At 39.9% G+C, this 10047-nt stretch overlaps 1 protein-coding gene across 4 annotated transcripts in view; it reads left to right on the top strand.

Moving 5' to 3' along the window:
- The first annotated feature begins 6551 nt into the window (after positions 1 to 6551).
- Positions 6552 to 10047, top strand: part of MLLT10 (MLLT10 histone lysine methyltransferase DOT1L cofactor) — a 130964-nt gene continuing 127468 nt past the window's right edge. For all 4 annotated transcript variants that reach the window (XR_012633204.1, XM_074900164.1, XM_074900162.1 and 1 more), the window contains exons 1-2: positions 6552 to 6590; positions 7189 to 7357. Coding sequence is in view for 3 of the 4 variants with exons in the window: in XM_074900164.1 (XP_074756265.1) it covers positions 6552 to 6590; positions 7189 to 7357 (208 nt within the window). In the remaining variant the exon portion in view is untranslated. The remainder of the gene's footprint in view (positions 6591 to 7188; positions 7358 to 10047) is intronic.

Genomic DNA, 10047 nt, shown 5'->3' with positions numbered 1-10047 from the left:
GCTTGTATTTATGATGAGGAAAATTTCTAGAGAACTAGTTATTTTAAGAAAATCCTTTCTAGGAGAACTGTGATTATTTTTAGCAAGTTATCTCCGAGTGCATGAGAATTTATTTCAAAATATTAGAAGTGATGTCTAGATTTTATTAAATATATCGCCAGGAAATTCATGTTTTGTGTAGATCGTGAGCTGCACATAAAAGAAGTTAAAGGATGATGTTTATGGATATCACCTAGCTGAAAATACCCCAACGCACCCTTGGGAAGTTGCATGCTTGCAGTCATTGTTTAAGATAATACAGTTTGGGACTTCTCTTTCAGTCTTTGTAAACTTCGAAGCTTTTGTGTGACTCCTTTAAATAAAAGCTCAATTCAGTTTGGATGGTAAAAAGCATCCATGTTATTTGAAAGCTGAAGATGCAAGTAATATTTAATAGGAAAACACCACCCTAGTAATATCGAAAGGTATGAACTTTAAGATCGAGGAAAGAAAGATTTTTGTTTTGTTTTGTTTTGCTTCTCCTACTTGAGTATTCTGGAGATGCATTTACTCTTAATTGCTGCCTGGCAATTTTCAAAAGGTATCTACAAATATAGAAAGCGTCATTCAAAAGGACATTTAATGCTCTTGTATTTACTAAAACAATATATTGCTATTTGAAAACTGTCTTATTGAAAGGGAAGATTAAAAAAAAATAGGGTGAGACCGTTTGTTGCCGTTCTTCATTGCTCTTTATTTTGCATTTGTGCGGACTGTGTTGACATATTTCATATATTAAGGTTTTTTTCAAAAAGGAGCATTGTTGTTAATTTTAATTGGGAAGTACCATGATATAAAAATTACCCACATTCCCGACTCTGAAGTACCATAGTAAGATTGACAAAAAGTGATCCCAGGCTTGCGCGCTTAATTCGCCAGGAATGTTAAGCTTCCCAGATACACCCTATGTGGTCAAGTTAGACTTTTGCTCTTAGACAGTTTTTAATGGTCAAAGTCGTACCTAGAGGAAATGTATCTATGTATATATATATATATGTGGAATTGAAATTAGATGGTAACTAGCAGTGGGAACGGAGCTCACTGATGGAAAGACTTTTTTTTTTTTTTATTGCATTTGGCAACGTCTTTCTTTCAGAGACACAATACAATTAATTAACATATTCTGGGGCGTGTTTTTGAGATTGGGAAGTGGTGGCCCCTTGTTGAGAAGAAAACACTTTAAATAAAAAAGTAACATTGTTTTGTCCAAATAGTACTGGGAAAAGCAGAGTAGTATTGCTTATACAGCCCACGGATGCGGTTGATTTACTCCAATTTGCTTTAGCATATAACAAACAAGCTTTTCCTTTCCCACGCCTATATTACATATATGTGTTTTGTTTATACAAATCCATATAAAATAGGTCTGTATTTAAGATATTTGATGGGAAATTCTGCATGTCATTTCTCGTATTTAATAGGTAGTACAGATACCATTCCTAAATCGAAATCAAATAAATGTGACCTGTGACACAACGCAGTATCACACTGCTGATCGTAACACAACAAACATGAAAAAAAAGCTATTAATTTGTATGGAATGTTAATTCAGCAAAATCCTACATAGAGATAGGCCTACAGAAGAAAATTAATCTGAGGCTTGGTTTTGGAGTGATGCTATGGAAACGTATTTAATAAAAATCCAATTAATTAATACATACCTCATAAAAGTCCAAACTTTGAAATGAAGTATTATTCTTTGAAGAAAAACCCCGCATTACATTTAAGTTGCATATAATCTAAACTCCAGAGTTTACTAACCCAGCTTTTCAGGGCTTAATACACCATCAATGTTCAATATAGTTTGCTAGAAGTTTATTTCAGGTTCTTTTGTATCATACTGTAATTATCATTACTTTGACTTGACTCATATAAAAATGTGGTTAACGTTTAAATGCCTTTTTAATGTAGAGAATTATAAATTGTCACGTTTAAATCTTTAACTTCTGTCAGTTAGGGAATATTAAATCTTTAAAAGGATATAATCACTGCACCTAAAAACATACTGTGCTAGGATTCCTTCATTTAAAATTTTGGTTTGAGATTGTTCATTCAAAGAAAATCCCTTGTTTCATGTTTACTGTAAACCTCAGTCTGAAATTAAAATTTAAATGCCAACGTCAGTAATAGAAGCAGTACTTGAAAAACACCAATTTTATCCATTGCTGCTAGTTAAGTGGAATTTGCCAAAGTCTCCAAAAGTGATAATACAATTAAAAGCAAGAAAATTAATACAGTAGTTGGTGGAATTACTTCCCCCTTTCTCTGCAGTCTAAAGAATTACAAAATTTGTAATTGCACTTGCACAAAAGAAAATACCACAAAATATGAAGAGGCATGGTGTCCAGGAGATGCACTGATGTGACCTTTGATGCTGCTACCTGTACTTGCATAACATGTAAACTCCCCATCAAGAAGTGACTACATGTTAAATGTTGAAACTTTAAAATTATTCAGTACATTGCACTTGGATAGGTGTTAAATACAGATTTGAGCAGGATATTAAAGAATAGGAGGAGAAAGAAAAGTTTACTTTTTCTCAGTATCATTTAAGAGTAAGGATATAAAGATACATTAAAATTTTTAATATGTTGTGTAGATGTGCTATATCCTTCATAACTGAACATGGATAGAAATAATTTGTTGGATCTAAGGCAGACTGTCATTTAAAACACACTGCGTGCAAAGGTCAACACACAAGAGTTGCATTTTATTTTGTGTAAAGTGACTGTTTTGCTGCTGCCTTCCCAGAAATGAAGCAAATACCCACGATTAGAATGTATTTCAGTTAACAAGACTGTTAATGTTTTAAACCCGCATAAATAAAAGGCAGACAAGCATCAATGTATTTTAAATGGATAATCGGGAGATGTATTATTCTACCTATTGAGTATCGCTATGTTACTGCAATTTTCCTGTTTTCAGTTGCAGCTCTTTAGCTGCAGCATGTATCCTTTTGCACATAGGTAAAGATCAAAGCTTTCTCAACAAAGACCCAATCTGAAAATGGAGTAAAAATTGCTATGAGAAATTTGCTTTCTGGAAAGAAGTGAGTTTCTCCACTCTTCAGCTCCAAGTCCCAATATCAAGTCATGTTTTCTAATATAGTATGCATTTTCTAGGAAGTCTGTGCTTTTTCTGATATTCCTGGAAGACACTTCTGATGGCTATATCCAAGTGGTAATGTGGTTTTGTAAATGAAAGGCTTTTTCTTGTTTAATGCTTTGTTTTAGCCACTAAATTTACAATATGATTTTGCACATTTTAGAAAAAAAAAAGTGAAATTTAAAGCAAGCATTCAAAATTCTTAGCATTATTGTTGAAACTGATTCATTTGTAGTATAAGTTTAAGGTGAATACCTCTTTATTTTTGTTAATGAAGCTAAAGTGCTATGCGCTAATATGTTAACAATTTCTTGAGGGATTCTTTAAACTTTTAAAAGCAATTTGCATTTAGAGAGCGTAATTTTCTTTCACTTATGCATTCGGTCCATTTGAAAAAGTATCTAAAATCTAAAAAACCCAGGAAAACATATAATCTTCTTCTATGTTTCTTATAATCAAACTTGTTCAGCTCCTAGGGTTTGTAGGTTCCTTTTAAGAGAATTGGATTTTCTCCTTGCATTTAGATTAACAATGAAATTACTCATTCTTACTCACTGAATTATATTCCTCTCTAATTATTTTAATCTCTTATATATCACTGTAAGAAGGACAGGCTTCTTTTTCTAAAAAGAAAATTGGCCTTCTGTGTCATGTCAGTGCTTATTAAATACTACAATCATAAGAACATATATGCTACAAGATTTCATGTTCTGATTCCATAGCTGTTACAGGCTTAGTGTTTGCAGTATTTATTTAGTGGTAATGCATTTCTTTTCCTACTTTGCATTTCAAAGGTTTTCTCTAAATGATTGTTTTACAGAACTATCAAGAGGTTATCTAAATTTCTCCATCAAATATTACACAATGCCATAAGGTGGTAGTCATGGAGTTTCTTTCAGTCCATGTACATTCATTCTATAGAAAGAATTAAACAGAAATCCATAAAAAGACAACAAATGTTTCATTAAATAATTGAATGTATTAGGCTTGACTGAATTTTGACCAAAGCAAAATCTCCGGCTGTTCAATACTGAGCTGGTACGTTACATGGTGTGAGATTAAAATATTTTTATTTGAAACTCTACAGTAGGTTTTTCATTAATATACTCATGTTGCCATGGTGCAGCTTTAATCAAGTTGTTGCAAAGTGATTAATTTTTTCTTTGGTGATGCTTCTTTACAAAACTAAAAATTGAGCCTTAAAATAGCTAACATTAAAAAAAAAAAAAAAAAAAGCCCCGTGAATTGTACTAGTTGCTTTTCAAAGAAGAAATTGCAGGAAGACCCTCTCAATGAACTAAAAAAAAAAAAAAAGCTATGAGAAAAAAATTAAAATGGTTTGAGTTTTACTAAATGTATAAATTCATTCAACAAATTAAAATATATTTCATATATTTTAATTTCAAAAGGATATTTATTTTAATTTACCTGTCAGGGAAATAAAGGACAGATTTGCTGCTGTACTGTGATTTTTTTTTTTTTTTTTTTTCTGGTCAGGGTTAACAGAATCATTGAGAATGCTTTTTAAATTAGATGTCATTTTCTTGACAAGAATGAAGAAGTGCTGGGACAGTGTATCTATCAGCTTCAAATAATTTGCGTTTTTTTAAAACACCGGGATATATTAATTGCTTAATTTCCTTATAGAGTAATTGCTTGCACCTGCAATTTTCAGGGTATTTTTACAGGCTTTAAAAGTAATAAAACCAGTGGTGTAAGTATGTTTTATAATATAAATAGTTTAATGTTCAAATTTGTATTCAGTGTTGAGATAGGACATTTGGGGATGGGGTGGGGTATTTTTGAGAACAATCTCTGAGTGATTTTACACAAACTCAAACATACTACATTCCAGTCTCCCCACCTCCATTTTTCACACGTGCCTTAAACATTTCTAGACTCTCAAGTATATTGGAACATACGTTTACAGAGAACTGTTTAGAATGCGTCTCAAATGGCTGCGTTAATCGTGTGTTTGGCTGGGCCCTCCATCTAGGAAGCTACCTTCGTCATTCTTTTTTTGCCTGCCCTCCATTCTTCCTCTATCTAAATAATTTCACTTCAAACTTTCAAGGAGAGAAAAGAGCTTGACCTGAGATATCCTGCATACAAACTGCAGACTCAGATGTCTCTAGGGGGTAAGAGAGTTGTGCACATCCCACCTCTTCCTTCCACGTAGCAGTTCGTCATGCTCTCGTACACAAATGCAGATGTTTTATTAGTTAACAATGTGCAAAATATAACCTGCATATAGGTCTAGGTAGCGCCATGTTGAGGAACGTACATAATGCAGTAGTGATTCGTACAGGTATCATATCAACTAAGCTGGCCTTGCAAAATCATAATAAAAAATACAGTCTGTGCACAAGTTCTGCTTCTGTGCCTTTTAGCATTATAATGAAGATAAATCAGTTGTATCTTCCTTGCCCAATGCTAAATAAATAAATAAATAAATGCTGGCCCTGGGGCAAGCGAGTGAGCAGAATTTTGCAAGGCTGCATTTAATTTCTCTCTGCTCCTAACAATCACCACAATTAGTTCCTTCTGCTACAGGCATACCTGCTTACAATAGAGAATTGAATAGCCTGAGATTTTCCTCTCTGCTGACCACCTCAGCAATCTCCACCCAGGTTTTCTCCCCGCCCCCCCCCCCCACTAAAACACACAACAGATTTGTTTTCCTAAAAAACCGCCAAACGCAGAACTTCTAGAAAGGCATATCCACCTCTAAGTAAAAGTAAAGGACAGCTGTGTTGAGGAACATGTTTGGTTTTGTGTGTTTGCGGCCTCCCTGGTTTCTCTGTTTGTCGTATCTTCTATTCAGCATTGCTTTTGCTGCTGTGGCAGCAGCAGCCACGCAGCGCTGCATGCACACGATGAGTTTTGGGGGAAGAAGAAAGAGCGAGATTAATAATGCATTGGTTTTGCAGCCCCATCGAAGGGAAAATAAAATAGTAAAAGTTGCGGTGAGGGCAGGGAAGTGGCGTAATAGCAAGCACGCATTAGTCCTGCAGGCACACCGAGGGGATATAAACAGGATAATAAAAGTTGGGAGTGGGAATGCATTAGTCCTGCAGTCACATCAGGGGGAAAATAAACAAGATAGTAAAAATGATTTCTGCGGGGAGGGAGGAGGGCGGGAATGGGACGAGTCCTCCAGCCTTCCTGAAGGGGGCATGAGCAGAGTGACATCGCGGGTGGGAGCGGGGCGCATGTCTGCCACCTCCCCCGCCCCCCCCCACACACCGCGGGGAGGGGGGCAGCAATAAGCCCGTCTAGCGCTCGCCTGGCCGGGAAAGGGAGGCGGTTTCGCAGGGGCTGTCCCGCGGCGCGCCGAGCGGCCCGGCCGGCGGCCCCGGCACGGACCGCGTCAGGGTTCGGCCGGCGGGGGGGGTGGGGGCGGCGAGATGGCTCGTCCGGGGGACGGAGAGTGGCAGCACACCGAGGTGGGTGCCCGAGCGGGGCCGGCAGGCCGGGGGCGGCGGGCGCGCGGGCCGGGCCGGGCCATCAGGTTGCCCGGGGGAGCCGGCGCTTCCGGGCCGCGCGGAGGGAGGCGAGGCGAGGGGCGGGCGGGCGGTCCTGGCGGGGCGCCGCGCGCTCGCGCACGCTCTCTTGGCGCGGCGGTTGGAGCCGTTGGGGGGGGGGGGCGCGCGCTCAGCCGCGGCTCACGTTCCACGGGCGGCTCGTGAACCATCGCGAGGAGGCCCAGGCCGAGGCCTTCCCGGCGGGGGCGCGCAGTGCGCCTGCGCGGCGGCCCCGCTCTCTTGCCTGTCTGCCTGCTGTGTGGTGTCCTCCTCAGTGTACCGCCGCCGGGCTGCCCCTGCCTGCTCGCGTGACTGATACAGCCTGGCCGGTTGGTCGGGCGGGGGCGAGAAGAGGCTCTCAGCCAGCGGTCATGGGCCCTAAATCATTGCCGTGGCGGCGGTGGCGGCGGCGGCGGCTGAGTGACTGAGGGGAGACACCGCCGGGGGAGGGGGCAGGCAGGGGGTAAAGCGTGTGTGTGCGTGCGCGTGTGGTGTTGACGACGGTGTTTTTAACCCTTAGATGGTCTCTAGCGAGCCGTTGCTGCTGCCTGTGTCACTGGAGGGCGAGTTCTCCAATAGCATGAAGGAGATGATCGGCGGCTGCTGCGTGTGCTCCGACGAGAGGGGCTGGGCCGAGAACCCGCTTGTCTACTGCGACGGGCACGGCTGCAATGTCGCAGTGCATCAAGGTGAGTAGGCAGGCGAGTGCCAGCTCACCCGTTCCGGCCTCAAGCCTTGCTGTTTCCTTCGTGATGCTGCCTGTCCTTTCCCCTTGGGCCTGCTTCCCCCCCCCGCGACTCCCCTTGGCCGTTTTTCTCCCCTTCTTCTCTCCCTCCCCCTGCCCAAACTCCTTCTTGTCACCTATGAAGCCTATTTACCTGTTTCTAGGGCCACGTGCTTTCTGGTCTGACCTGCCCTGTCATCTTCTATCCTTCAAGTCTGTCTTTTACCACAAGAGAGACTTTCTATATTATAGCTTCCTATATTATGGCTACGAGAAAGGAAAAACCCCCCTGCCAGGTTTTTTTTTTTTTTTCCTTTCCTCTTCCCCTTTGTATTTTTTCTATGTCTGTGCATCCCAGTCTGCCTTTGCACTCTGTTAACAACCTCGGCTACAGCAGTCCTAAGACTACCTAAAACTCCTTTCCTTCTTTGTGGAACTTGTTACTAATCTCTGTTCTGGCAATTGTTGCTGTTTTTATTTTTTCTTCTACTCGGTTCTTGTTGTCCCTGCCTTTCCCAAGTTAGAAAAATTTATTTGAGGGGCAGTCAGTAGATGAGACAGGTTGAGGATTGCAAGAGAGCAGTGTGTAGGAAAGACTTGACTCTCATGTGATTTCTTCCTCTGCCTGCCTTTCCTTGAATGTCATTTAGCTGATGTTTCCTGGTAGATGAAGAGACTTCCTGTTGTGGTTCTGCAGGGGGAGGGTGTTAGTCGGAATGGCTGATACTGGATTTGTTTGGATTAGTGGAGGCTGGTTGGTTGGTTTCCAGCTCAGCTCGGGAGCTGGCATGTTCCCTGTATGTGTGATTGTTTTGTTTCTGTCAGTGGGTTGACCCTTCTTGTGAGAGCAGAGGAAGAGACTGGATTCTGCTGCTTACGTAGTTAAGAAGGGAAGTTATGATCACTTTTGCTTTATGGTAGCAGAAACAAGGAATAAGATGATAGTTTCTCAGTATCAACTATTAAGCGGTCATACAAACTCCGTGGCTGGCTCAGACTCCTCCTAGATGGTGAAAAAATTGGAGCAGACAAAAAATCCTCAGTGCAGTTCATTAGTTTGAATCCTAGTGCATGTGAAAATACTACTAATGTGTCTCATGCTCGGTCTTCAGTTGTGTTGAAGATGATCTAGTACCTTCGTTTCAGATACATGCTCTTTTGTAAACTGACAAGAAGTAATGAGAAGTAGTAATTTAAGAATAACTGAATTATTTTGCAGATCTTTTTACTGTTGAATTGAAGGCTGAGGTGAGCTGACAGGATCTGTGAAATTATTCTGATTTTGAATCGGTTTTCTGTTGCCTTAAGAACTGAGTAATGTTAACTGCTTTTGTGGAATCATCTTAGGATTGTGAAAAAGAACACTAAACCATTAATACTTTCAAAAGTCATTCCTGACCAGCTATTATTTTTGTATTATCTTGGGCATCTTCCTTTGCATCTAGAGTCTTGCTAATATTTTCAGTGAAAGAATTTGACGATAGCAGTAGTTGGAGCTGAAATAGTGGGACTGACAAAAAAAGTCTGGTTTAGGAATTCCTGGTACAGAGACACACTTCAGTAAATTGGGTACAAGAATATTGAACTTTTTTTCTTTTATGGTCAGGTCCAAATTTGGATTTCAGTCTGGCAGAAAGTGTGCAAAAGTACTGTTTTTTCTAAATCCAGGTGCTGTTGTGGAGGTTTTAAGAAAAGAAAAACTCTGTGTTTTGATTTACTGTATCATTGATGTTTTACATTTTGGATTTGATGCGTCATGTGGTCATTGAAGGTGGTAGAGGAAGTATGTCCACTCTTTTTGTAGTCTTTCCGTAGTAAAAGTGGTAGTCCTCATGGTTAAAGCTGGTAGTCCTTATTTGAAGTTCAGACAGCAGTATTACCTATGAGACTTTATTAACTACATTTTTTATTATACTTATTTTTAGTTCAGACAAAACTTCTTTTCAAGTGTTAAGTCATTGGCAAGTTGTGGAGGACAGTCTTCATGTGTTTCAAGAAGCTTTGCATAGCAGTGGAAGTATAAACCAAAGGAAGTCCTGGAACTCAATAAACAGTATCACAGTTTGCTGGAGCACAAACCTGTGGTGGACTCTCTTAGGCTCTAGGTGTACTCTGCTACATTTGCAGATAGAGAAGTACTTCACTTCAATTTTGGTCTTTGCCCAACTCGTGTTGCCTTTGGATTTAATTGCCATCGCTGTCTCTGAGTTGCATTCTCTAATTAGTTTCTTACTCTGCAATATCTCTTGCTAATCTAAATGTGTGATTGCACATGTAAAGTTTCTCTCTTAATTTCTGAAGAGGAGTTTGAAGTCCCCCTCATCTGTGGTTAATATAAATGCAACAAAAACAAGATGTTTTTTCTCATGTTCAGGAACTTTATTGTTCAGTAGAAAGGGCTTATCGAGGTAGCTTGGTATGTGGATAATGCATTTGAAAATATGACTACACGTATGTATATAACAGGAAATGATTTCATTGACTTTCCTTTGTAGAAGGAACGGTGTATTAGCCAGATGTTTTTTATACTACTGTTGCATTACTGTTTGTTGTTTGTTTTGGTTGTTTTCAGGCTAGCACAAAACCAATACTGTTTTTTTTATATATATATACTGGAAGATACTATTTTAATCTCAGATTTCTTCTTAAATTCAT

This window comes from Athene noctua, chromosome 2, assembly GCF_965140245.1.
Source record: "Athene noctua chromosome 2, bAthNoc1.hap1.1, whole genome shotgun sequence".
Lineage (NCBI taxonomy): Eukaryota > Metazoa > Chordata > Aves > Strigiformes > Strigidae > Athene > Athene noctua.
The sequence above is the reverse complement of the archived record's forward strand: the minus strand, read 5'-3'. Positions and strand labels throughout refer to the sequence as shown.